The sequence below is a fragment of the Nelusetta ayraudi genome, unplaced genomic scaffold (assembly GCF_046127955.1).
Source record: "Nelusetta ayraudi isolate G7.1 ecotype Tasmania unplaced genomic scaffold, CSIRO-AGI_Nayr_v1 ptg000079l, whole genome shotgun sequence".
In the NCBI taxonomy this organism is placed as follows: domain Eukaryota; kingdom Metazoa; phylum Chordata; class Actinopteri; order Tetraodontiformes; family Monacanthidae; genus Nelusetta; species Nelusetta ayraudi.
Window position 1 is genome coordinate 67,501 of NW_027466129.1, and position 27,372 is coordinate 94,872.

A 27,372-nucleotide genomic window follows, 5' to 3' on the forward strand; every position below is an offset into this window, starting at 1 on the left:
GTTACAAATGTGTACACAGTGGATTCACGTTTATTATGATATTTAGAAAATACCACAGTTTTCATGCCGGTCCGTGAAAGTATTGCCTCACATTGAACCGGGCCATGGTGCTAAGAAGATTGGGGGCCGCAGGTCCAGACCACAACGTTAAATTTTGGTCTGCAAAGGCCTGGTGTCCCCGTACAAGAACATTAAACGGCCACCTAGTGGTGGGAGAAGAGTATGACACGGCACATGTTAGATTCAAGATGGCCGACAACCCACGTGGATGTTCAGATGGCTTCTCACGTCAACCAGGGGAAAGATTCTAAGAGATTCTATGGTTGATTCTTGTTCAGATGTGTATAGAAGTGCTCAATGGTTGTCATGGAAGCCAAATTTAGCAAAATATGCATGTGTGGAAATACAACATGTAATGTCTCATAGGTGGACCTCATTGTTTGCACTCATCAGGTCCCAATTAGCCCAAATATCAAAGAGAAAATCAAAACGGCTTGCAAGAGTTCAGGGTCTTTGGAGGCGGAGCCAAGTTTTTTACAAAAAAATCAAAAAGAAAATTGGTTTCAAAAATTTGTTTTTTGTCGAAACCAACAAATGATTCGTAGCTGCACAAGTTTGAGAGTTTTTAGGTCGCTGTGCTGGCGTGTGTGTGTGTGTGTGTGTGTGTGTGTGTTAGAGAGACAGAGAGAGAGGGAGAGAGAGAAACCAGCAGGGGATTAAAGCAGCTGGATGGCGGTCGGATCGTGACCCCGCCTGCCGCTGAAGGATTACATCAAACGACACCTAAATCAGAATTTTTCTATGTCATCCTCCCTTTAACTGGCTGCAACCGGGCACCTCATAACCCCCCCCACCACCACCACCACCACCATCACCTCCATTGTGTGTCTCGTCTCTCTCTCTCTCTCTTCCAGCTGCTGGACGAGGAAAAGACGGCAGTGGCGGCGGAGACGGAGAAGCTGGTGGCGCTGTGCCAGCAGCTGCAGGCCGGAGCCAAGACACCGGCGCAGGGCAAGACTGCCACCTTCCAGAAGGTCTGGGAACTGCACCCGTGTGTCTCAGAGCGCACGAGTCGTCCACGTTTAAGCTCTGTGGTCGCAGCAACATGCCTGCATTTGCCCGAGCGGGCCGAGGCGAAACTCTCTCCAAGATCTTTAGTTTGCATTCCCAACCGGCAGGATCTCCTGCTACCTTTAGCCCGTTGCTCACAGCTGCCTGGTAACAAAAAAAAAATTGAAATAAAAATAAAAGTCACAACAAAAAAAAACAAGATGGTCTCTTTAATTGGGCCGAGCCAACACTCTATGACATCACAAAGGGCCAGGTGTTTTTCCTGGTTCCTGGGCAGTTGAGTGACAGAGAGTCCGTTATTCATTTAATATGATATTTGGAGTTTGGAGCGTTGTGTTTCCAAAGGCACAGTAGTTTTCCCTGCACTGACTGGACTTGCTCTGCAGGTGGACTCCTGCATCCAGACCACTAGAAGCCTCCTGGCTGTGGTTCTCTCCCTCCTCCCCTTCTGTAACAAGCTCAACAGAAAGGTGAGCGAGAGCCGCTCATCACCAAAACGCTGCCTTTAAACCCTCATGGTTTGTTTCCTTCCACGTTGGCACATTTCATCGTCGTTGTTTTTTTTCTCATTTTATTTCAGTACAAGTCGGAGAGGAGCAGCCTGGGCTCCCCGCAGGACTGGAAGGAGAGGCCCGACGCGTCCACACCCGTCCAGGAGGGCGGCGCTCTCAACGGCAAGAGCAGCAACGGCTTTGGCGTCAAGTCCTTGGACCAGCACATGGGCGCCCTCAACCTGCTGGAGAGCAAATGATCCGGAGCGCTTCGCCTCGTCTCCGCCCCCTCCCATCCACCTCCTCCCATCCACCTCGAGGCTCGCTGACGCCAAGCTGCCCTTCCTTCCCCGTCCACAAGAGGGAGACAATCAATGACTTGAGGCCAAGGGCGGCGGCGGAGGCGGCGAGCGCAGGAACTCCTGCGGATGTGTGCAGCTCAACTCAGCCATGCATTTGTCTTCACAGTGTGCCTCCGTGTTACACACAACCCCTCCCCATCCGCCCCCTGCTGGCTTCGTGGTGTATCGCTAATCAATCGCTAATCAACAAAGGCACAGTGACGGTGGCAGAAACAACAAAAAGAAGACGCAGTGCGCATGACGTCATCGCCACCAAACCATCGTGTTTGTTTGCTTGTTTGTTTGTTCATTCATGGTCGGTGCCTCACAGCTGTTGTGTTAGTGTTAAAGTAGCCGTTAGTGGTTCGTCCTCGTCCCATCGACTCGCGTCGATGATCAGTGTTTTAGACCACAGCCGTGTCCCGCGTCGCTTTACTCCCCTGCTGAATGAGTCCGATTGGGAGCCGGCGCCCTGCTAGCATGCACGCGCACACGCAAAAAATCAAAACAGCAGTCTGGGACACAGCTCAACGCTTAATGTCTGGCTTCCATACGCTCGGCTATGGAACGCTCCCCGTGTGCCATATTAGGAAAAAAAACAATACAATAATGTTTATGTATAATCAGAGTTTTGATGCCAAATACGATCATCTGGACAAAGACGTCGTGATCTCCAGCTAGCTCGGTCTACAGACGCTGAGCTTCTGCTCCCTGAGGTCAACATGGACAGAGGAGGGCGGGGCCACAGGGAAGCTGCCCTGACTGGCTGTGTGTTTACTTGTTTGAAAGAAAAGAGATTGAACTGCCTTGATGTGAAGTGGATGGTTGGAGCCTCCTGGTAGGCTTGGTTTGTATAATGCATTGAAGAAGAAAAAAACAACCCCCCCGCCCCCGACAACACACGGTTTACAACATGGTACTGAAAGCTGAGACAGATCTACATTTAGGTCGAGTGAGAATGTTACAGGATGACTTTGGTACAAGCAGCGGTTTGTGTAAATGACTGAAATAAGTAAATAAATAAATAGAGCTTTATGCTATGTACAGTGTGAGAGCAGCGAAGGCTGCTGGGAATTCTAGCGACATTACAGATGTGAAGAAAACAGATCTAGTTTTTGGATGGTTAATTCTGGGTTTGTTTGTTTTTTTGTCAATCAGAAAAAGTGACACACGACAAATAAACAATATTTTTCTTAACTCAATGTTCCGTCTTTATTTACAAGGTACACAAATAAAAAGTGATGATGGTTGTTTTTAATTCTACATTAAATGTAAAACATAAAAATGTTTTTTTTTTTTTTTAACAGTGCCTTCATTTTAAAACAGAAAAAAAATAACAACAGAACAACAATGCTCTGACCTGGAGGCACGGGTGAGTGTTGGAACATCATGAAACAGTCTGTTTAAAATAATAAAATAAAAAAACCTTGATGTTTTCCCAGCAGGAAGTCGTTCACCACCAGGAGAGGCGCACGGCGCCATCACGTGGGCTGCGACTGCTCTGCGCCGCGTTTGGAGACGACCTTCTCGAAGTCCTCGCGGCTCAGCAGGTTCTCCGTGATGCTCTTGCTCTCCTCAAACTTGGGCAGGATGACGGCGATGTATCCGTCGGTGGAAGGCTGCCGAAGGGAGGAAGGAAGACAAATGCCTTGAGAACATTTACAGCTGGTTTTTGGTCTTTGAATTACCATCATCACATGACACACACATTTGCTACAATTCGGACGAAGCGCTGACATTTGAAGTAAATAACTTAATGGACTCTGAATTCGTCTAAGTAAACAGGTTCTACAACGCCAAATAACATTAATGTCCACAAATATCAATTAAAATGCCTGCACGCACATTTAAAAACAACAACAACAACAACAAAAGAATAGGAACATGCATTTACCTTCTCCAAGAGCAGTGCAGGCCTTTCCAAAATATTCTCGTTGACCTCCAGGAGTCGACCCCGGATGCAGCTTGAGAGACGACAGTGTGTGAGAGCGATGACGACAACACGCCGCAGAGAAATGAATGCTTCTGAAACTGAGGCACTACGACCTGCAGGCGCTCACCTGTAGACTGTGTACTCGCTTTGGTCTGTGCACGTGATTCTGCACAGAGGCGCAAAATCTGTCAAGAACTGACCCCCCTGCATCGAGGCAAGAAAAGGGCTGACTGACCACGACCATCAGTGTCACATATGGCAACAAACTGCTCAGATGTTCAACTCCACACACCCACACACACAAAATAAACATAAATCACATTATTATAACAAATCCAACAGTCTATTGGCTCTAATTATAAGATAGACCGACCCTCAATGTTGAAACAACATCTGCACACAGAAAGGAGGAAAAGAAACAAGCTGAATTTACCCTCTTTGACTTTCCGGACACTTTGTTGTTGAGACGACTGCAGCCGTTGCTGATTTGGTAGTTGATGCTTTTGATTTGTCGCCCGTCGCGGATGACCGGGTGCGTTTCCGCCAGCGTCAGGACGCAGATTCTGCAGGGAGGAGTGCAAACGTCACAAAATAAGGGCATGAAATCAGTGGCAGTCTGTAAAGCTGTAGACTAGACGGTGTGGCAGAGAAACGTGACTGCACCTGTTTGAATGCTGCAGGACGCAGTGGTCCTCACATGGTTTCCCCTTCATGTCTACACAGGAAAAAATAAAAATGACAATCAGATCAATCAGATGTGTGGACACATTGTGATACTTTCTTTACAAAGAAGGTCCACTGTCAGGATATTTATTTTTCACTTGTGATGCTGCGGGTGAAAGCTGACGTTACCCCCACTAGCCGGCACGCGGCTAACGGGGCAGCTAACACCGGTGTGTCGCTACTCACCGACTCGGTACCACCGCGTGTAATATCGGTCGACGACAGACGGGGCCTTGACTTCTGGGTCTTTCTGTTGCTCGGTGTCCATCAGCAGGAAGTTCGCCACAAAATCACAAAAACTGAAATATTGTCTCTTATCTCAGTATTTCCCCGTTAAGTTTTTATAATTCCTCATCGGCCATAAATAACGTAACACCGGTCGGTGCGACACTCAAATGAATCCGGGTATTCAAGAGCGAGACATTCGAGGAATCAGTTCCGGTCTCTCCCGATGACTGGTGGGCAGCAAAACTTTGTTACAAATAATTATAATGAAAAAGAAAATAGAGGCACCTCATCGTTTTTCTTTGTTTTTAAACAATCAGCAATAAGTTAGACTACTTCATTTGTATATTAGTTAATGCTAAATGAAAGCTACAACAACAACAACAACAACAATCTTAGGGACGATTTCTATAACTAGTAACAACAGTAATAACTACTACCATCAGCTCTCTAAGGGTTCTTTCATTTCTGTTTAGCTGTATTTGAAAAACAATAAAAAAAAAAAAAAAAGATTTACTAAACTATGACTTTTGTTTTGTTTTTTGTTGTTGTTGTTGTTTTCCCGTTGGTTTTGTTTGGTTTTTATTTATAGATCTTTAGATTCACCACTGCCCTCTTTAAGGACCCACATGTTATTTACAGTGCACGGAGAAACTGTTGCAACTCTTTCCAAGAGTGGAGGCCGTCTGTGACCCAATTCAAAAGCGACGTTTTTAAACTGGCCACTAGATGTCAGGCTACTGCAATAAAGTCCCCCTAATCCCCAAAAGTGTTTCTCGTCTTTGAGTTCACCTTTTGGCAACTGTCATTTTCTTCATATGAAGATGTGTTTTGTTTGTTTGTTTGTTTTGTACTCACTACTCACAATGATTTCAACAATCACATTTCAAAGAGGTCAGGATGCAGGAAGGACCGTGTCCCTCCCCGGGGTCATCGACCCAGACAAATCACATTCCACCTAAATCTGACTCCACATTAAGAGCCACAACATACCCTGAGGATCTCCATCCCTGCTATCAGCACGTGGCACTTTGAGCAACAATGACATCACCGCTACCACACAGCCCAGAGCCAGAGTGCGGGAGAGACTCAGAGCTTCTGAGGTTTTTCAGGGCGCAATGATTTTTTTTCCATGCACACTCACTCACTCACTGCTACCAAGACTTGGAAAGTTTTGCTGTCGGGACGCAGCGTGATGAGTTTTCCACGACTCCTGATCCGCGGCAGCCAAGTCATCATCGACTGAATGACTGACTGACACACGGCCAGGGGGACACTGGGGGAGGGGCTGGGGGGGAAACTGAGGGAGGGGTCAGGGGGACACTGGGGGAGGAGCCAGGGGACACTGGGGAGGGGCTGGGGGACACTGAGGGAGGGGCCAGGGGGACACAGAGGGAAGGGCCGGGGCGACACTGGGGGAGGGACTGGGGGGGGACACTGAGGCGGGGGCCGGGGGGACACAGTGGGAGAGGCTGGGGGGACACTGAAGGAGGGGCCAGAGGGACACTGGGTAGGGGCTGGGGGGGAGACTGAGGGAGGGGCTGGGGGGACATTGAGGGAGGGGCCAGGGGACACTGGGGAGGGGCCAGGAGGACACAGAGGGAAGGGCCGGGGGGGGGGGGGGACACTGAGGGAGAGGCCAGAGGGACACTGGGGAGGGGCTGGGGGGGACACTGAGGGAGGGGCTGGGGGGATATTGAGGGAGGGGCCAGGAGACACTGGGGAGGGGCCAGGGGGACACTGAGGGAGGGGCCAGGGGGACACAGAGGGAAGGGCCGGGGGGGGGCACTGAGGGAGAGGCCAGAGGGACACTGGGTAGGGGCGGGGGGGGACACTGAGGGAGGGGCTGGGGGAATATTGAGGGAGGGGCCAGGGGACACTGGGGAGGGGCCAGGGGGACACTGAGGGGGGGGGGGGCAGGTGGACACAGAGGGAAGGGCCGGGGGGGGACACTGAGGGAGGGGCTGGGGGGATATTGAGGGAGGGGCCAGGGGACACTGAGGGAGGGGCCAGGGGGGCATAGAGGGAGGGAGGGGCTCTAGAGTTGCATCAGGTTGCTTCCAATCACAGTTAGGTCACATTTCATAAAAATCAGAGAGAGTTTTGCAGAAAAAGGTTCCTTGAACAGCTGGAAGCAACAAGTCGAGATGCATCAGGCCACATGGTTCCAATCACACACACACACACACACACACACACACACACACACACACACACACACACACAAACACACACACACGGCTGTTTGACAAAGTGACATGTCAGTAGATGATCCAGCTGTGTTTGTTGTGTGTGTGTGTGTGTGTGTGTGTGTGTGTGTGTGTGTCCATTGGCTGCACACCAGTCACTTTGTATACATTCCCTGACCTCCGCTGCTCCTTCTTGGGACGGAGATGTTGCCTCATCTTGTTCACTCCTCCAGTCGACGTTCACTTGTTGCTGGCGGTCAGACGGACGTCTGTCCCCAGCTGCCCCCTGCCTGCCTGCCTATGTGTGTGTGTGTGTGTGTGTGTGTGTGTGTGTGCACACGTGTGTGTGACTGAGCTCCACGTCAGCCTCTGCAGCACCTCTCCTCCTCCTCCGCCTCCTCCAGGCTGTTTTTTTTCCCTCCATCACTCCCAAAGTTTTCCGAAGTCTTCTCTTCACTCCGGAGACGTGATAACAGAAAAGCTGGAACCAAGTTGGTTTATGTCTGCGTGGCTCCACAAACACACTCAGACACGCACACACACACACACACACACACACACACACACACACACACACACACACACACACACACAGAGCGACGTCTTTATCTCATTAGTGCTGGAGTCACTTCAGTAGGAGAGGCAGTGTACTGGCTTTCACATGTGCAATAAATAGTTGACTTTTGGCATCAGGAGCTGAGAAAATATTCCCGTGTCTTCCTGTGTTGGCACATTGAGGTTCAGGACTTCAAATGACGTCACAAAGCCGTCTGTGACACTTTCAGCACCTCATCGTTCATGAGGGGACGTCGTGTGTTTAATCCGTGTGGCCTCTCAGGCGTCTCGTCCGTCGGGCTGAGGGGGGAAAAAAGGAGTGGAGGAAGGAAGGAAGGAATTCCTTAGGGAGAAACAGGACCCGTCTTTTTCCTGGAGAGCATCGAGCCTGATCCCTGCTTTTACCATTTTTGGCAGGTCCCGCCGCGCGCCGCCATAATGCACTTTTAAAAACCTCCTTGATCTGCTGGTATGTGCAGCGGGATCCAATTAAAGCGCCGCCGTGTCTTTTCACGGTGGCTGTGAAATGTGCGGTGGCGTCACGGCGGAAGAATTTGATGCCCCTCACTCCCAATTTCTTTTTGGGCCATTTTAAGCCCCATTACGGAAGGTTTTGGGACCGTGCGGCGACGCAGAAAGCCCCTGGAAATGCTTGAAGAATGTTTCCTGGAGGTCTGAGGTGCTGGTTTCACTTTGGGTTATGAATTTCTTTCCTCCTCCTCCTCCTCCGCCTCCTCCTCCTCCTATACTTTGACCACCGCTTCCTCCTCCTCCTCCTCCTCTGTGTTAATCAGGGGCCGGAGGAGTCATCCATCACGTCAGGTCGCTGTGTTGTTGCTGGCCTCCCTCCAGAAGCAGCCAGAAGGCCTGAGGCTCTGTGCAGCACACACGCATGCATAAGTCAACTTTACAGTCTTTCACTTTGCATCTGCTGCAGGTCCATCAACGCTGGCAGGGCCCAAGTTTAACTCCCAATGTAGCACTGAGACTTTTTTCTTTTTTCTAACCTGGGGATGTATTTCCTCCATGATTGGTGTGGACCCTTTGCAGAGAACAGCAACGTGCAGAAGCCAAGTTAGAATCTCTAGAACAATAAAGACAGACATCTGCAGCTGGAGAGGATTTCTTTTTTTTTTTTTAAAACTTCAACAAGTTTTAGAAAGTCCTGGTATCAGCGTGAATGAGCTCGGCCTGCAGCAGACAGGAACCCGGTTCCTGGCAGTCAAACCGCTTCCTCTCTTTAACTGCCGTCTCAGGCAGCATGAAAGCAATAACAACTTTCCGTCAAATAGAGCCGAGAAGGTTTCTCACCCTGAGTGACGACACTCCACTTTTTTGAGAGTGCAAAGACGGAAGTGGTCTGTCACTGCAGCGGCTGGTGGCAGTTTCTCTCTGCAGCTCCCGAGCAACCAGACCAGACAAAGACCAGACCAGACCGACCAGGAAAACCAGGCCAACCAGACCAACCAGGCCAACCAGGCCAACCAGACCAGACCGCACTAGATAAAACCAGACCAAGCAGACCAGGTCAAGCCAACCACACTGGAACAGGTCAGACCAGACCAGTCTAACCATGCCAGACCAACCAGACCATTCCAGACCACATCAGGCCAGGCCAGACTGAACCAGGCCATCCTGGACTGGACTGGACTGGACCGGACCAAACACAACATAGCACATCAGACCAGACCAACCAGGCCGGACCAGACCAGACCGGATGGCGGGGGGGTTGCAGAGGAAGGAACTGATACAGAATCAAACAAAAAAGGGGGTGAAGAAGTGAAGCTGACTGAAACCACAGACTGTTGGTCTCGAATCAATATTCAGAGAAATCTTAAATTCACCTTTTTCAGACATGAAACGAGTGAGTGTGCAGAATGTGCATCTCGGCTGCACTGTCGCCCTTTTCTGACAACGTTATTTTTAGTGCGTGACGCACTTTACCGAGAAAAAGCCATCGAAAGCCAAGTTTTTTTTCCATCCTGCTAGCTTGGTGACTTTATTTGTGGTCACTGGGCTCGAGTGTTTTCACACGCTACACAAATATCACCTCGTGAAGAGGGTGACAGAACTCAAGTCAAATGAGAACGCTTGTTGCAAACATTGGCACTTTGCAACCAAAACACACACATCTCACATCCGACCTCGTCACAACCTCACACCCCCCCCCCCCCCCCCCCACCACAATTTTCCATTTAAATTTCATATTCAGGACTTTTTTTTAATGTCCTGTGCATCTTTAATTCCTCATATGCGTAGGTGCAGCTCAGACAGCGGTGGAAAGATCTCCTGCTGCAGCACCAGGAGCTTCTGGAGCTCCAGCGCTTTTTATTCCCCCCCCCCACCGGCTGTAAAATTTAACAAGAACCCTTTTCCCCCCGTTTTTTTTCCTACTTTTTCTTTTTTTTTTTTAACAAGAGACCAAAGGGAATTTGTGCATAAATATTAAGACACCGACTGGTTTAACAAGATTTTCTAATTAGAAAAAAAGCGCCTGCCGGCGGTGTGTTTGACTGGGCGCTTTGCGAGAAGCCACGTGGGAAACTGCCGGGAAGGAAAAAAAAAAAAAAATCCTTCATCTGCTCCTCCTGCAGGAACCCTGCGCTGCAGGAGCCGTCGGCTGCAGGGTGCTGCGAGCCGCAGGTGGGGCTGGAACACGGTCCGCCAGCCGTCTTCCAAACATTTACACTGCACCGGGCTCTGAAGTGACCGCTGCTTCTGTCTTTAAATTCTTCTCCTTTTTCACGTCCGTGTGGGTGCTTCCTGCCGACTCCTTCACACTGGCTTCACGGAGGTGTGGAAATGTTCCTGAATTGTTCGCTTTAACCACGGCGGAGGTAACGGGTGAATAAAATAAGAAAGGGTCACGCCCAACCGAGAAACGCAGAGGCTGAAGACGTCATGCAAAAGTTTCCAAACTAAACAACAACTCACTCACGCTGCAGTTTTTCGCACCTGTCACCACTTTATTTTCAGCGTCCCACAGAATGTCTTCTTTCCGTCAGCATTATCGTCGCTTGCACTTCTGATGTAAATGTAAGAGGTAAAAAGAAGACATGAGAAATAACCAAAGCATCGTTGAATTTCGTAATTGCACTTTGTGTTAAAAAAAAGAAAGTGGCCCCGGGGAGCGAACGAGCGAGCGGGAGAGAGAGAGGGAGGGCGCAGATTCCTGGCCGCTCGGTCAGAACACAACATTCTCTGGCAACCAGACGAACATTTGGAGCCTTTCACTCCTTTTTCTTTTCTTTTTCTTCTTTCCTTTTTTTGAAGAGTTTGGTTTCTGTTTGTTTTCCCTCGGCTCCCTGGACAGCCGTGTGTATGTTGGCTGGAGTCGGGCAGGACATGTTCTCATGCTGCTGCTGCTGCGATGACGCTCAGCTGAACAAGTCTTTATTTGGGGGGCGGGGAGGATTTTTCTTATATATCTTTTAAATTTTGTTTTGAATCCCTCGCGATCCTCCTGTTCTCACTGCTGGTGTTCCACAACTTTTTTAAAAAGTGTCTAATTTCACAGCCGTGCTGATGACGTCCAGATCTACATGCTTCAACAAAAGAGGTAATAAAAAGAGAAGTTTGGCTTTATTTGACCTTCTGAGACACTAAATCATGAACCAGTAGGTGGTTCTGTTGGTTGGACATCCTGAGTCTCGGGACCATGTTGGAAATGTTTGTTTTTGTTTGTTTTTTTCCTTAAGATTTGATCCTTGCTGTTCCTGTGGTGAGGGAAGTTCACTGACAGGATAGAGACTCACACCATGGGCGGAAGAGTGAATTCTGCATATTAAGGGGGGCTACCGATAAGAAGGGAAGAAAACGTTTTTTTTCGATGGGAGACAGTCAAACTCTATGGGAGAGATCTCTCGCAGCTCACCGACACGTCCGGTGAGGTTTGGACAGCTGGGCCTCAGTGCGGCACAAAGGAAATGGGGATGAGATGAAGCTGATTAAAAGGCGGCGGCGGCGGCGGCGGTGGGAAGAAATGTTCTCCGCCATCCCAGCGCTTCCTTCGGCTCTCGGCTCTCCTTCCTCCTCTTGTTTTTCTTTCTGCTAGAACAAGACAGTCCAGAAAACTGTAACATCACAAAGTCAGCCCCTCCCCCTCTTCCTCTCCCCATCCCTCCGTCCATCTCCACACACTGGTCATGTGATGCTTGGCGAGGTGTCCAGGGGTTTTCTTCCCTATCAGTGTTCGTACGTGCTGTAAACGCATCGGATCGGCACTCACTCAGCGGGTGGAGGTGGGGGAGGGGGTGCGAGCGGGGGCGGGGGTTTAAAACATGCAACCAAAACTGGAACCTTCCACAGGTTCCGTCTGCCCCCCGCGGACTGGTTCCACATCGCAGGTCGACGTGAGTAATGCTGACTGGCCGAGTGTCTCAGCGTGGAGCTGCAGTCCCACTCCAGATGTGTGTGTGTGTGTGTCTCATTGTTCCAGACACACACACACTCACACCCATACGCACACACGCGCCCGGCTTCTCTCCTCAGGTTGTTTTTTTTTCTTTAACGAGGCCTTGAAACCGCCGACCTCCTCTTTTTAAGACAACAAGGAATCAGTTCCGATCAAACTGCAGCGTCCACGCCGACACTGTTTGCAAGCAGCAGTTTTGGAAGAGCAGAACTGAGCTGTTTTAGCCGTGAGACATGAATGTGAAAGTACTTTTATGACATACTTCATCCTACAGTTTCCAGCCTGCAGAGGAGTTGAACTTCCGTACAGCTCGGTTTCAGTTCTGGCTCTGGGTGCAGGTCCCGTTTTCACTCCCTGACTGACAAGCAGGTAGACATCGGGAGGCGAGTCGAGGTCAGACTCACTCGGAGAGTAAAAAAGGAAAGAAAAAGTGTGCGGCGACCCTCCTCCAAAGTTCCTGCAGCGTCACTTTGAACATGAAGGGGTTTCCTGGTTTTCCGAGCAGCAGGAATCATTAATAATCATAGTAGCGATAATGTCGTCCCCCCCCCCCCCTCCCCCACACAACTTGTTTCACACCTGTAATGTCAGAGCCGCCTTTAATCGACCCTCTAGTCGGGCTGAGCGCAAGAAAACAGGAAGTGAGCCTGGTTGGGCAGAGCAGAGCTAACAGCTGCAGCTTTGCTTGAAAGAGTCGCCGAGTCATCGGAAACGCGACGGCGCTGCAGCACAACCACACGGACGGACGGACGGACGGACGAACAGACGGATGGAATGAAGGACACTCAGTCAGCCAGCGATGACGTGGGCGGCGCTCTCTGCCTGTCCAAGTCGACACGACGGGTCAGAAAACTTCACAGTCGACTTGACGACGGCTCATGTTCCTGAGCCTGGTTGGAAAGCTGAAGTTGCTCACGTTGTCAAAACCCTGTGGTGCAGCGTCACCGTGAACACATCTGGCTTCATCACCCATCGTCAGTCACAAAGTGCAGCATCTTCTCATTTCATCGCGTTCAATCGTGTTTTGCAAAAATGCTAAATTTAGCTTTTGCTGATAATGTGTTCCCCCGGAGAGACCAACAAAAAACCAGAGAAGGCGTGATAGCGGTGATACTGATCTCTGTGGCGATGGTATAAAAAAAACCACATGAGCAAAACGACATCTATTTCTGACTAATGTTATTTAAAGCGAAGCGCAAAAAAAAGAAACAAATCAGCAGCAACATTCAGCCGCTGAACACAACGCCTTCCTCTCCTCTCTTCTCTTCTCTTCTCTTCTCCTTCAGCCAGAAGTGGCGTGTGGACTGCATTTTTTCTTCATCACCATTTCTTTTGACTTCTGTCGCAAAATTCACTCTACCCGCCCCAAAATATATATTTCAATCTGTAATATTTATTATTATATTATTATTTATCATTAAAAACATTTGGAAAAGTTTGAAAGTCACTAATGCTAATATTCACAGCACCATTGATTGGCCACCGACGTCCTTTTTTTTAAAAAAACAAAACAAAACAAACAAACAACCAACCAATCCCCTCCTTTTAAACCATGTTTGGTTTAAAGTGTTTTTGGTACTTCAGTACTTCAAAGTGCTCGCAGCATCCCACTCTCACAGTCCACCGTCTCTGCTGCCGCCCTAAAGGTTGCCCTCGTAGTCGGCGATGGCCAGCTGGTCGTACATGGATTTAGTCTTCCTCATCCTGCCCAGCGACCTGGGGGACGGCTCCGGCTGGCCCTCGGAGAAGGACAGGTAGGCGGCGATGCTGTTCCTCACACCGTAGCTCAGCATGTTGTCGCCGCAGCCGTCGGTGTTCAGCAGCTCTTGGCTGCCAGAGGAGGCGGAGGAGGAGGGAGAGAAAGACGTCAGTTCGGAATCAGAATCAGATTTATTGGCCAAGGTCGTGCATTGCCAAACAGGGAATTTGACTCTGTTTTTCTCTATCTCACTACTTAGGTTAAAAACATAGAAACAAAACAACAGGATAGGTAAAAAGTAAAGGGTAAACAAGTAAACAATGTGCAACTCGGTGGAGGAGTAAAATAAGAAAATATTTACACGTATACATAATATATATAAATAATATATGTATGTATATATATATATATACACATATATATATACACATATACATATGTGTATATATATATGTATATGTACACACACAAATATTCATTAAATGTGCACATGTACCTAAATATAAAAAATATATACAAGTCTACACAATAATAATAATACTTTTTTTTAAAAGTGCCTTTCAAAGCTCTCAAGGACTCAAGGACTATATATATATATATATATATATATATATATATATATATATATACATATATATATATATATATCCCAAATCCTGCTTCATTTATTTGATTTTAGCAGCAAAAGCACAGCAAAACCCCCCAAACAGTTGCCGTTGCTGTACCTGTCCACCGTCTTCCAGTCAAAGTTGTACTTCATGGCCACCGGTGGCCCCGTAGAGGCGGTGGCGGCTGGCGGTGGGGCGCTGCTGGACAAGCAGGGGGAGGTCAGCGCACAGCAGAGGCCATCGGCAAAGTCTGAAGGAGAGAGGGGGCGGGGGGGGGGGGGGGGTGAACAGAGGTTCATGTGACATCTGAGCAACCTTGAAAAGCTTTGCTTTGGCTGGAGCCACTATCCACCGCTCTTCACACAGTGCGTGTGTGCCCGTTTCCTGTTTGGCCTCCAGAAATGTGCAATCAGCGCAGGAAGTGAGACTGATAGCCACCTGCGGCCGTGAGAAGCCGCTCATTTTAGGAGAACCGTGGCATTTTGTGTGCTTGCTTGGCTTGTTTGTTTGCTTATTTATTTGCTTGCTTGTTTAATAGCGCGGTGGCGCAGAGAGGCTCCGCCCACCTGAGTAGTGGTTGATCAGGTCCTCCAGGCACTGGAAGGTCAGCCTGGGGGAGATGTAGTACCAGCTGTTGTCCAGTCGGTAGATGCGGTAGTGCTTGACCGACCTGTGCTGCTTGACCGACAGCGAGTACAGACCTGAGGGGGGCGCCGTCAACACACACACACACACACACACACACACACTTTAGCCTTCTGTTCACAACCTCCTGCTAAAAATGTCGACTTTCTTGGACTGTCCACGTGTTTTGGAGGGGATAAAAAAAAAAAAGCAGGTGGTGTAAGAGGGTGCCCTTTGTGACATCACACAGGGCGGAAAGAAAGAGTAAAAGACAGAAGATTTTTATCTTTTCTTTTTTTAAACACTGAAACTGAAATTGTCATGCGCTGTGTGTGCGTTTGTGTTACTAAACCACAAACGCTGACTTGCTAATTTTCCGCCCAGAAAAATGTCCATGCAGACAGAGCCTTAATGTAATTGGCATTTAAACCTGTGCGTGTGTGTGCGTGTGTGTGTGTGTGTGTGTGTGTGTGCGTGTGTGCGTGTGTGTCCGACGCTCTCACCCCTCTCCCTGGAACTCTCCCGCACCATGAAAGAACCCAAACGGTTGGCCGGCAGCTGCAGCAGCTCCTCGGCCTTCTGCCGCTCCACACCCTCAAACAACCAGCTGCACACAACACAACACAACACAACACAACACAAAATTGCAGCACGTTAGCGAGAGCTTTTTCACATCCACCCCTCTCCGTTCCACAGTTCCGCCTGTAAAGAGGAAGTTTGTGTTGTTGTTGTGACCCGTCTGTGCTGTCCAGTGTGTGTTGTTCACTGTGTGTCCAGTGTTGCACTCACCCGTGGTAAACTCTGGCCACCTGGCTGCCGGGGATGTGGCTCTCCTTCCCGGTCTGGACAGACTGAACCCTCCAGCAGTAGTCGTCCCTGTCGGTCAGTCCGATGACAACAGGCACATATGAGGGTTGCTGGGTTATTGAGGGTGTGGCGGCGGCGAACAGGCACACAAAAAAAAACTTTGACACACGTCAAAGCGGACATGGTTGTTTTTTATCCGACGTATAAATGAAAAAATCGAAAAAAAAAACAAAACGTACTGAGCAATGAGCCGCAACTTCTCCCCCAGCCTGTAGGTGGGCTCGCTGACTCCGGTGGACGGGTAGTCCTGGAGAACTACCAGCACGTCTTCTTCTGTATCTGGTGGTTGGAAAAAGAAAAAAAACATCCATCAATTTGTTTTTATTTTAATCAAATCACAATCATTGGAAAAAAGAAGGACAAGAACAAAAAGAAGAAGCAGAAGAAGCAGAAGAAGAGGAAGAAGAGCATCTCACCCTCTGGAGGGCTCACCGCTCCGGCCTTCCCCAGGTTCCTGACTCCTCGCATCACGTTCCCCATCGTCCGTCCGGCCTGGAGACCCTGAGAGGAGCCGTGGATCAGATCAGATCAGATCAGATCAGATCAGATCAGATTATATCAGATCAGATCAGAACAGGCCGTCCTGGCCCACATCTTTTCAGAGTGCTGTGAAAAACGACTCTACTCTTGCTGCTGCTGCTGCTGCTGCTGCTGCTACTGCAGCGGTTCGACTTCCTCTCACTGACCAGTGTGCAGAATAGGGGAAGCGGAGGCCAGGTTATATCTGGCACTCACACACAAACTCACATCTCGTGTTCAATGTCGGATTGCAGATCCATGAATTGCAAAACAATAAAAACTTGCTCCGCTCTTGCTTCAGTTTTCACAGTCGCGCAGGCAAATCATTCACATTTCGACACATCCTGTGTATCGGTGGCGCAAGAGCAACGTCCTGCAGCTCGAGGTCGGGGCGGGTACTGATGAGGAGAACCCCAGAACCATGGTGTTGGTGGCGGCGGCGACTCACCTGCTGTGATGTCATCAACGGCGCCGGGGGAGCCGATGGTCCAGGTAGGACATGGCGGTGGCGGCGACGGCAGGTCGGAGGCGAGCTGCAGCGCTCTGAGGCGACGCTGCGTTAGCGACTTGACTTCCTGCCAGTCGAATGAGGAAGAAGAAGTGGTAGGAGGAGGAGGAGGAGGAGGAGGGCCGGCAGTGAACGCATCACAGGAGAGAGAGAGAGAGAAAGAGAGAGAGAGCAACAAGTCAGTCAACATCTGTCAAATGAGATGAGAAAATTTAAACATTGCACAATAATCAAGCACATAAAAAAAAAAACTGAACCCAGACAGTTTCCACTCTTGCAATAGTTGAAATAGGAAAAACAACCATCAAACCATTTTATTAAAAAAAATGATTATTATCTATTAAGTTAAGCTGATAGTTCTAACATAATTTGAAAGATTGTTTCATAAAGTTTTATTAAAGCAGAGTGTTGTTGCTGTTGTTCTTGCTGCTGTTTAATCCTGTTAGCATGCCTCGCTTCATGTTTCTACTGCCCTATATCAATAAAGTTCAATTGAATTGAAGGCAACAGCATGACAAATCTATTTATTATCGTAGGGTCATTTTCAATTGTTCCCCCGGTTGACGGACTTGTTGTTCCTGTCACTGATGCAGTCGAGCGGTGATATTGTTTTTCTCTTCTTATCAGTGCTCAGTCACGCAGCTTCTAAAAACAGCAGGCGGGCAGTATTTCCCCTTTTTTTTTTTTTTTTTTTAAATAACCTCTGGTAACCAAAAAGCATTTGAATGCACTTGAATTTTCATATTTTTCAAAGAAAAAAAAAAACCCACCGATTTATTGGAACCGCTTTGCCGCAGGTTTTACATGATCGCTCCCGTTTCAGTTCAGAGGAGCTGGAAGCTGTGGAGGTTCAAACCAAGTTCAGTTTGTCAGGGAGGAACTTTTTTTATTTAAAAAATAAAAATAAATATAAATATATGTATATAAATAAATATATATATATATATATATATTTATATATTTATGAAGCTGAATTTGTTAATTCTAATTCCAATTGCGCTGCACGGAATTAGAATTTTGAGAGCGATGCAGCACAGTTAGCCCGCTGTTTGCAGCCTCCTGCTAAAACCCATGCTGTGCTGGACCTCCCACATGTTGGAGGGAGGAGGGAGGAGCGGAAAAAGGGCGGAGCCAACACCTGGCTGGAGAAGTGGTGTGATGGTGTGGCCACGCCCGCAGGAAGTAAAGGCTGGCCTGCTTCTATATGTATGTAAAACAGGAGGACGGAGACTGGAGACAAACTGCTGCTGCTGCACGCGAAGCAGCTCCGGTGGTTGGAGCTGGAAACCACCAGGAGGTCGGAGGTGTTGGCACGACACAGTTCACCGCTACACCTTCAAACACTAAACTGAGTGTGTGTGCAGCATTTCCTCTGTTCAAAGCCGTTGACGTGTAATTTTGAAAATGTCTCTTCGACTCGCTTCTCTTTTTTCGATACAATAATACAACAATTGTTGATACAACAATATCAACCACAAGATTCCGGATCTGAGGTCCGGATCCTTTTTTTAAGCCTTGCTGTCCTTTTTTCGCTTCCTTTTAAAAAACTTCTCCAGATTTCCTGTAAGCGGCACGGTTAGCCCTGTTTTTACCGCCTGCCGCTGAACCCGACTGCCTTTTCAGACCTTCCACGAACCACGGAGCCAACACCTGGTTGTGGGTTTGGGTCACCAACCTGGGATCAGCGTAGGCCCCCCCCCCCCTTTGTGACATCATACAGGGCTTTTTTTTCTTTGCAGAACTGAAGAAGAAGAAGTGAGAGGCTGACTTTATTTTTAAAGTTTGTTTAAAGGTCACTAGTGAGACAACAAAAGTTGATTTTTGCACAACGTCCGTTTGTGTTTCCAAACCGGGAACGCTGACATGTTATCCCCCCCCCTCACCCCCCCCCCCGGATAAAATTCCCTGCAGACGGAGCCTTGATTTAATTTGCCATGGTGTAAACTGCTGTTGTTTGGAATGTAGCTGGTTGCTCCCAGTGTGTGTGTGTGTGTGTGTGTGTGTGTGTGTGTGTGTGTGGTGAGCCCAGCTTCTTCTTCTTCTTCTTCTTCTGGCTTCCATATTCCTTGTTGACAAGCGTTTAATTTCTCCGTCCTCCGCTGAGGCTCAAAATCAGAGCTGCTTGAATTTGTGGAACTGTGTAATTCACGCATACTGCTGTATATCAAACTCCACTGCACTGTTATCAGGGTGACGTTCGGGTGCGACTGCACTGTGAGGATGAATGATATCCAGCAGCTGGTCAGGAGGCTCTGCAGGTTTCACGGTTGAATCAAGTCGTAACTCATTTGGCAGAAAGTCAGAGACAGAAAGAGTAAAGCGGGAGTGAGGACGGAGCTGCTGCTGCTGCTGCTGCTGCTGCTGCTGCTGCTGCTGCTGCTGCTTGGACGGCGCCGCCTGCACAGTCTGACTCTAAATATTTAGCCTCTGACTGCGGTCTCTTTCTCTCTAGCCAGCTACACTACACACAGGTTCTGGCTCATGTCACCAGCGACGGCGGTGACACCTCGGCAGCAGACGGAACACGGGTGAGAGTCAACCGCCGACTGGTGACCTTGGCAGTGACCTCAGAGGAGGTATTGTTGCATTGGAGGTGGGGGTGGGGGGGGAGAAAAAACATCAATTTCAAAGATCAACCTGACTTGGTGACATTGATCGCCGCTAATAACAGCATTTAAAGTGTCGTCTGTCCTTCGTCAAGGTGAGAAGCAACTTCATTCATGAAAAAAAAAAAAAAAAGCCAGAATGAAAACAACCCGCAGCAGCAGCAGCAGCAGCAGGTGTCGACTCAGCCGTGAATCTCCTGAAGGCCTGGTTGATGTTTTAGCAACATGTTGCTGCTGGTTTGGAAGCACCATTACTTTGCTTTCTTTTTTCTATTTTTTTTTTTCTTTCTCACACACACACACACACACACACACACACACACACACACACACACACACACACACACACACACACACACTCTGTCTGTATGCAGGAGGTCTGGACGGCGTCTAAACACTGCTGGGCTCCGCCCTCCTACGGCCTCGGGGAACTACACAAACTAAACAAGCGACTCGCACGTTTTGTCTCTGGAGTCTAAAAACAGCGGCGAGCGGAGGACAGCGAGTCGCTCGCAGTCGCCCTCAGAGGACAACACAGGCCGCTCGCCCTGCGGCGGGTGGAGGCTAAAAGTGGAGGAGGAGCCGCAGGATTGACAGGAATGAGGCGTGTTGTTGGCTGCGCGTGTGTGTGTGTGTGTGTGTGTGTGTGTGTGTGTGTCGTGTCCTCAGGTTTTAAAAATTGCTTTGGCCCAGGGCTTCACTATTTTCGTTTCTTTCGCACTCGTGCCCAAAAAAAGAAAAAGAAAAAGAAAAACAACCTTTGACCTTTGACCTCTGACCTTGTGAGAGCGAGACAGTCTCGCAGCAGTGGGCTGCATGCGGGTCAATCGAGCAGACAATGTGGTTGAACGGCCTTCAAGCAGGAGAAGCTGAGCTCCCTCCTCATCATCGCCATCATCCCACGTGATCTTTTTTTCTTCTTCTTCACGCCTCTGAATCGGCATCGCCGACCTCAGCGTCCCGGCGGCAACATCTGAATCGTTTTAGTTGCCGATGCAGACGCAGCAAGCTCCCTCCCCCCCACTCCCACCCCCCCATCCTTACACACCCCCACTCTTCCCCGCTGCCAAGCGCACATAAAAAACAACAACAAGGCACTGTAAGGGGCAGAACAACATGTGGTTTTTGTTGCTCGGCAGGAAATGAAACGCTGCTCGTTTGCCATAAAAAGCAAACAGAAAAATAATAGTCTGCATATTTGTCAACGGCCTAAAAAAAAAAAAAAAAAAAAAAAAGCCAAACAAACAACGTCCTCTGCTGCCGCCGTAGCAGCAGGAGAGGTTTGGATGCAGCTACTCAAAACTGCTGCAGACAGACAGACAGAGAGACAGACAGGCAGAGAGGCAGACAGGCAGACAGGGAGGCAGAGAGGCAGACAGACAGAGAGACAGACAGAGAGGCAGGGAGGCAGACAGACACAGAGACAGACAGACAGGCAGACAGACAGACAGAGAGACAGACAGAGAGACAGAGAGACAGACAGGCAGAGAGACAGACAGACAGACAGAGAGGCAGGGAGACAGACAGACAGACAGACAGACAGAGAGGCAGACAGACAGACAGGGAGGCAGAGAGGCAGACAGACAGACAGAGAGGCAGACAGACAGACAGGGAGGCAGAGAGGCAGACAGACAGACAGACAGACAGACAGGCAGAGAGGCAGACAGACAGACAGACAGACAGAGAGACAGATGGATGTTGATTGATGATTGTATTTTGATGCACCTTGATGCGTCAGACTGGCTGAAGGTCATCTCAGGTCAGACTCAGTCAACCCTCTGCAGATAAAGCAACAGAAGCTTGAAGCTCTGCCTGTGTTGCTCCTCCCCTCCTGCCCCCCCGGGTCCTCCCAACGTGCACACGCTCAGGTCAGGGCAACTCCGGGCACCTCCGGGTAACTGCGGCTTCGCCTGCCGGGCCCGTAATAAGCGGCTGCCTGCGAGCCGTGCAGCCTCTGTCCAGATGGAAGTTTACACTTGAAAACCGCTGCGTCATCATCCGTGCACCCCGTCATTACAAGGCCACGGGGCTATTTTTCCTGATCCCCTGTTTGCACAGCGCACCTGTGAAAGTGCGGCAAACACACCTCAGCCCTCCTCTCCCCCACCACACACACCCCCGCCCCCTCCCTCCTCCCCCCGCTTACAAATTTAGTGGCTTTAATCCCTGGATGAACCGCAGAAACAGCGGCGATAAACAGCAGAGTGCTGTTATCAGCATGTGTCGGCCGGCTGTAAACATGCAATATGTGACGTGCGGCCCAGTGAAGGAAAATAGAAACACACACACACACACACACACACACACACACACACACACACACACACACACACACACACACACACACACACACACACACACACACACACACACACACACAGCCTGGCAGCGAGATGCCAAGTGGCTGACCTCACTGCAGAGGCAGCGGCGGCGGCGGCGGCGTTAGCGTTCTTGCAGGTGTTGTTTTTTTCATGCCAGCAGTTCCATTAGATTAGAAAACTGCCACAAGCATGAATGTTTTCTTGTTAAACTGGAGCGGGCAGCCAATGAAACGGGACCATTTAGTTCTAATTTGGCTCCAAGTTGCGCTTGGCTGAGGGTGGAAAAAAAAAACCAAACACGGCTAATTTGAGTGAGAGCTAACCGCTCAAAATAAACTAAACTGAGCCGCTAGTTGTGTGTTAAATTACAGACCGCGTTGGTATCGCAAGGGTGTCAGCGCGCAAGCTAATACTGGTGAAAAAAAACAACAAACAACAAACTAAAAAAAATAAAAACAGTTGCGAGGGGCAAAAAGTGTAACTGCTACAACGAAGCACACTTAAAGTATGTTTGTAGCCACAGCTGGTGGTAAGTGCTAGCTGCGAGCTAATGCTAATGCTCAAAACGCAGGGTCCTCCGTGTGATCAATCATGTCGTTCACCTTTTAAACACACGCTGCGTGACAAAAGGCTAGCCCTCTATGACGTTAGCTCTTAGCTTGGGTGGGCACGTGAAGCCAGTATCACGGTTTGCTATTGGCTTCCACTCAGCTCCGCCCTTCTTTGGCTATTTTCACTCAGGCGAGCTGAGCCCGCCTAAAAAAAATCCTCTGTTTTTGTTCTTGTTTTTTTTTTTGTTTGTTTTTTGCAAGCGCCACTTTTTTCCAGGAAAACGGTTTCATAACGCGAGTGCGAAGCTTTCGGCACAGGACAGGATTTTTCCATGCGATCCGCAGTGGAACTGTGCAAATGAATTTCCAGCTCGTCTTGCTGTTCTGGCCCAGTTAGAGTGGAACAGTGGAACAGTGGCTGCCGGCTCCCAGCGCGCCGAGCGTCGATCAGCAGAGAGCAGACAGCCGGACTCTCCCTCTCCAGACTGTGATGCCTTAAAATAAAGAGCAGTAAAACATTTTACCCGGCCCATCCCCCCCCCAAAGACAGATTTGTTTTAAATTAAAATCACATGATTCTTGTAATGACTCAGTAGCATGTAAACTGTCTGTGTTCCCTGACCGACAGGCTTCTCTCTCTCGCTCTCTCTCTGCCGGTCAGCGTTCCCGTCCAGCGAGAGACGTAATGCGATTCCCGACATTTCCCTCGTTCCTGGCATTCCTGCCCCACGTCTTTTTAACCCTGGAATTCACCTTGTCATCCGCGTGCGTCCGAGGAGGGCCGGGCGGAGGTCCAGAGCAGCCAGACGCACAACGGCCTTGGGACCGTCGGACCGTCGGTGGCGGCAGAGTCGCGCACTTTGTGCAAAAAAATAAAAAATAAAAAATAAAAATGTAAAGATAAATACATAAATACAGGAGGAAAACACGGCAGGAAAAGAGTCCAAACGTCCATCCGTTACTTCTCCACGATCCACAGAACTAAACCTCTAGGTTTGTGAGCACACCTCCGGTCAGGTGAAGTTGACTCCGCCCACAGCGAGACCGCACAATTTTTGTTGCCCCAAAAGGTTTGAGAAAGCTTCAGTTTTAGCAGGAGGCCGCAAACAGGGGGCTAAGTAGGCTTTTCCTGTAGATTGGTGGAGTGTTCTGGATGGTTTAAGGGAGGTGGAGTCTGTGGGGGAAATGCAGTCGGTCAATGGTTAAAGGTTTCAGTCATCAGAATCAAACCTACAGTCTTTTCTGTTTAAACCTTCACTTCCTCCCTGCGGGGTTTCCTTTTTTCTTTTCTCTGTTTTAAGTGAAACAAAAACATCCTCCAGGTTCGAAATCCCCTCGATCTCCACAAATCACACAACCCCCGGCTCCACAAACACAACACAGACGCGTGCAGAGGATTCGCGTCGGAATGACGGCGTTAAAGCTTTCGAACCCTGGACCTGCTGGAGGCGTTGGACTCACACGGGCCACGAGGTCCTGAGCCTTCCTGGAGGAACGTCGGCCGTCCCGAGACCTTCGTCCACAAAACAACACAAACCCTCCAACAGGGGGCGTGTTTCCAAGCTGTCCCAGGAAGTCTTCTCTTGCCCTCTTTCCTCAACAGTTTCCTCGAGGGGCAAATCACCTGCAATTAGCAAAGAAGTGAGCTCAACTGTTCTTTCAAAAAAAAAAATCTTTAAAAACATTTTTTTTTTTTTTTTTTTTGACAGCTTTTTCCGGTACTAGCGAGTACTTGTCCCGGAAACAAGCAGAGCAGCAAAAAGATTTCCTGAAACTTTTTGTTGATGTTTTTTGGCCATTTATTTTGACCAGTTTGCTCGTAAAAAGGTGCCACTTTGCAGATTACAGTAAAAGAAATAATAACAAAGAGGACGAGACGCAATTACAGACATTATAATCCAAAACTGTTTAAGTCAGTGTGCAAAATTATTCTTCAGTGTTTAACCTTTGCGTGCGTGCGTGTGTGTGTGTGTGTGTGTGTGTGTGTGTGTGTGTGTGTGTGTGTGTGCGTGTGTGTGCGTGTGTGTGTGTGTGTTAAACACCACTTTCCAGTGCAGGGCTTATTACACAGAGCCAATGGTGGCGCGGCGCTCCGGCTGAAATTGTTCCCGACAGGCCTGTGATTTAGCTCTTCGGAGGTTGATGCGTTTGGATTTTTCCACCTAACGACAAAAACACGGCTATGGATGGAATTCCAAGGGGCGCCACTATTTGGACCCGCGCCGCTTCCCAAAGGAGGGCGGAGCATCAATGACTTGCCTTGATGCGAAGACTTCCTGCAGCGGCGCATCAACGATTGACAGCCGTCTTCATCTCCCGGCCGTCCGCCTTCGGAGACTTCCTGTTCGACGGTGCATCCATTTAGTCAACAGATACTTAAAAGTTCGTATTTTGTTTTTTTCCCCCGATAAAAACCCAGACAGACGGCAGCAACGCCTAAAACAACAGAAGAGAGCGTCAGCTAGCAATCTGCGCCGGGGATGGGGGGGTGGGGGGGGGTGGGGGGGGGGTGTTCTTGCTGTTTTGGACGTCTCTTTGGTCGGGCGCCGCAGATGTTTTCTCCGGTCCGGGACTCTCAGCCCGCGGCTAAATAAAGACGCTGTAATTACTGGACCGGTCTGAGCGCCGCCTGCCGTGCCCTCAGCTCAGCCGGTTCACCAAGTCCAGGCCAGTCGTGCATGTTCGCGTACGCTGCCGTCGTTTAGCTGAGTGAGCCGAGATCCACACAGTGCAGCGTCAGCGTCCATCCGTTGATGTGCACCGGTCGGTTAGCAGCTTGTCTTCATCTCACGGCGCAGAGCTGAAGCCAAAACGTCCTGTTTGTTCCTCAGAAATTCATGTCTTTTTTGGGAGTTTTTTTTGTGGGGAGTTTTTTTTTTTTTCTTTTTCGGAGCAGCAACTTCCTGCAGGGACGCCCATAAAACAGAAGCCGCACTTAGTGTTGTTTTTTTTGTTTTGTTTTTTTCTTTTATTTGGATCCGTCGTTGAGGGCGAGTTCATTGCTGAAAACTTTGAGCACGAAGCCAAAGTCGAGCGGACAAATGTTTTCTCTGAGTCTCCAGAGAATGTTGACCCGTCATGGAGTAATTCACAGTGCAGATGGTGGGGGGGGGGGGGTTGTCTGAGATATGGATGATTTCATGTTTTACAACAAAATGCATGGACAGTTTGGCATGCATTTCACAAATGAGTCGTCGGAACAACAGGTAAACAGCAGAAATAAAGAAAAATCACAAAGACAAGCACAGAAAACAGGGAAAACAACAAAGCCAGTTGCGGTGAGTTGAGGCTAATGATCGTTAGCTTCATTAGCAAGTCAGGTTGAAATCCAACAACCTCGAGTGTTTATAAAAATAAAAAAAAAGAAAAAAAGAAGATTATGCGCCAAGACTGAGTCAGAGTGACTACAACTGCCGGCTTTGTTGTATTGGGTCGGGACCAGTACAGTGGAGATAAGGGGGTTCCACTGGGTCAAGGCTCCGGCCCCTCCTCCCAAGGCCGTCCGGCAGTTCAGTTTGGGACGTGCATTAATTGCTGCACGCTTTTCCGACATCTCTCCGGTGTAATGACAGGTTTTCCCTCAGCGGGTCCGAGCGCGGCGTCACCACCTGATCATTACACCGCCGCGCCGGCCAAACCACTTTACAGCCTCGCACGAGGCTAAAAGTGGCCGCGCCATGTTCTCAAACACCCCCGCACACACTCGCTCTCTCCTTTCTGCGTGTGTGTGTGTGTGTGTGTGTGAGTGTGTGTGTGTGTGTGTGTGTGTGTGTGTCATGAAAGAATGTGTTAAACGTATCTCACCTCAGCAGTTTTCGGTCGCCTCGGGCCGTTGTAAAAGTCACCCCGCCCCCTCCATCACTCTGAGGAGGATTACCGAGCGCACTTGACTTTGAAGCTGCAACGTTTCCAAAACACGCTCTTGACTTCAAGGCTCCTCCACCGGCTGAGGGCATTTTAATGAGGGGATTTGGGTTTTTTTTGTTTTTTCACTGATATGCGCCGGCGACTCGAGTCATAGATGGTTCCCCCCCCCCCCCGCCCCTCCCAAAATACCAGAGAGAGGCTTTTATTCACGTGCAGGAATGTGAAAGGCTAGCAAGTTAGCGTTTTGTTTGATTTTGTTTTTCTGTCAAGGCATAAAAACAGCGCGAGTGTGGAATTATAGAAAGAAATAAGCAACAGGAAGTGGTTCAAATTTAGACAATGAAGCTAAAAAGCTAGCTTAGCGCAGCCTCACAACAACAGCAGGGCGTCCAGGTCTAAGCTAGCATAATGTTTTTATCAGCGCTGCTCTTCAATCAGCTGACTTGATTCTGACTGTAAAAGTTTGACAGGTTTCCAAATTCTTGCTAGGCTACATCTGCTAGCTCGAGTCTCATTGGTCTTTTTAAGCATGACAAGAAAGCGCTGGAACAGTAAGGACAGTAAGTTGGGTTGCACGTCAATACAATAAAAACCTGAATTACATCGTCTGGGGTCTTTGTGTTAACAGCGGCAGCAGCGGCAGCAGCAGCAGCAGCGGACGCCGCTGACAGGATGTGGCTTTGACCCCGAGATATTTTTGAAGCGCCTTGTCCCCACAACTGACAACAGGAAGATCACAGACGACTTGGCGGCGAAACGAGGCGAGGCGAAGCGAGGCGGCACGTCCGGAAGGACGAGCTGCGGCGGTCTGCGCTTGGCAGCGAGCGGCGCACTAATGGCAGAGCAGAAAATAAAGAGGTGGCTCAGCCCTTCAGAGCCAAACTGCCACGCGTGTTAGCATTTGTGGTACACAACTCTGTTAAGTCAGGTTGTTGCCGCCGGTAAACTGAATTTAAAGGCCGTAGAAAATGAAAAGTGCAAGACAAGAAAGGTTTTCACAGAAACGGTGACCAAGTTTAAACTTGAGCCCCAATTCCACTGCCCGGAAAACGTGGGCTTTTTTTTGTTGTTGTTGCAAATAATCGGCATTTGGTGGCGGTGGAATCTGCTCACCAAGCCCGGCAAGCGACCCGGGTCAAAATCGGCTCCGATCGGCTCTTGATCGGGACACCCGGGTCAACGCCACCTTTTTTTTCACCTGCCGCTCGCTTCATCATGCGATCTCAGCGCGATGACGTCAGCAGACACGCAGCGGTGAAA

At 49.2% G+C, this 27,372-nt stretch overlaps 3 protein-coding genes across 7 annotated transcripts in view; 1 reads left to right on the top strand and 2 right to left on the bottom strand.

The window, feature by feature from the left end:
- ctnnal1 (catenin (cadherin-associated protein), alpha-like 1) overlaps positions 1–2,783 on the top strand; it is a 43,637-nt gene extending 40,854 nt beyond the window's left edge. For all 5 annotated transcript variants that reach the window (XM_076043944.1, XM_076043946.1, XM_076043945.1 and 2 more), the window contains 3 exons: positions 915–1,034; positions 1,458–1,541; positions 1,652–2,783. In XM_076043944.1, coding sequence (XP_075900059.1) covers positions 915–1,034; positions 1,458–1,541; positions 1,652–1,822 — 375 coding nt within the window. In that variant the 3' untranslated portion in view covers positions 1,823–2,783. The remainder of the gene's footprint in view (positions 1–914; positions 1,035–1,457; positions 1,542–1,651) is intronic.
- A 305-nt stretch (positions 2,784–3,088) lies between these two features.
- Positions 3,089–4,962, bottom strand: abitram (actin binding transcription modulator). Its single transcript, XM_076043950.1, has 6 exons — positions 4,746–4,962; positions 4,500–4,551; positions 4,270–4,399; positions 3,964–4,040; positions 3,798–3,867; positions 3,089–3,522 (listed from the first exon to the last, which is right to left on the bottom strand). Exons 1-6 carry the CDS (start codon positions 4,825–4,827, stop codon positions 3,385–3,387), a joined length of 549 nt encoding a protein of 182 aa, XP_075900065.1. The 5' UTR covers positions 4,828–4,962; the 3' UTR covers positions 3,089–3,384.
- Positions 4,963–13,315: 8,353 nt separating this feature from the next.
- Positions 13,316–16,866, bottom strand: sla1a (Src like adaptor 1a). The gene is made up of 8 exons (XM_076044079.1): positions 16,708–16,866; positions 16,157–16,241; positions 15,920–16,019; positions 15,663–15,749; positions 15,377–15,480; positions 14,816–14,950; positions 14,367–14,499; positions 13,316–13,772 (listed from the first exon to the last, which is right to left on the bottom strand). Exons 1-8 carry the CDS (start codon positions 16,720–16,722, stop codon positions 13,583–13,585), a joined length of 849 nt encoding a protein of 282 aa, XP_075900194.1. The 5' UTR covers positions 16,723–16,866; the 3' UTR covers positions 13,316–13,582.
- Positions 16,867–27,372: the final 10,506 nt, after the last annotated feature.

Excerpts from the sequence above, each read along its gene's own strand:
- abitram (XM_076043950.1), bottom strand. The coding sequence starts at position 4,827 with ATGGACACCGAGCAACAGAAAGACCCAGAAGTCAAGGCCCCGTCTGTC. Across the intron at positions 4,552-4,745 it reads CACGCGGTGGTACCGAGTCG|ACATGAAGGGGAAACCATGT; the intron begins GTGAGTAGCGAC and ends TTTCCTGTGTAG. Across the intron at positions 4,041-4,269 it reads TGTCCGGAAAGTCAAAGAGG|GGGGGTCAGTTCTTGACAGA; the intron begins GTAAATTCAGCT and ends GCCTCGATGCAG.
- sla1a (XM_076044079.1), bottom strand. Across the intron at positions 15,481-15,662 it reads GTGGCCAGAGTTTACCACGG|CTGGTTGTTTGAGGGTGTGG; the intron begins GTGAGTGCAACA and ends TGTTGTGTGCAG. Across the intron at positions 14,951-15,376 it reads GGAGAGTTCCAGGGAGAGGG|GTCTGTACTCGCTGTCGGTC; the intron begins GTGAGAGCGTCG and ends CGCCCCCCTCAG.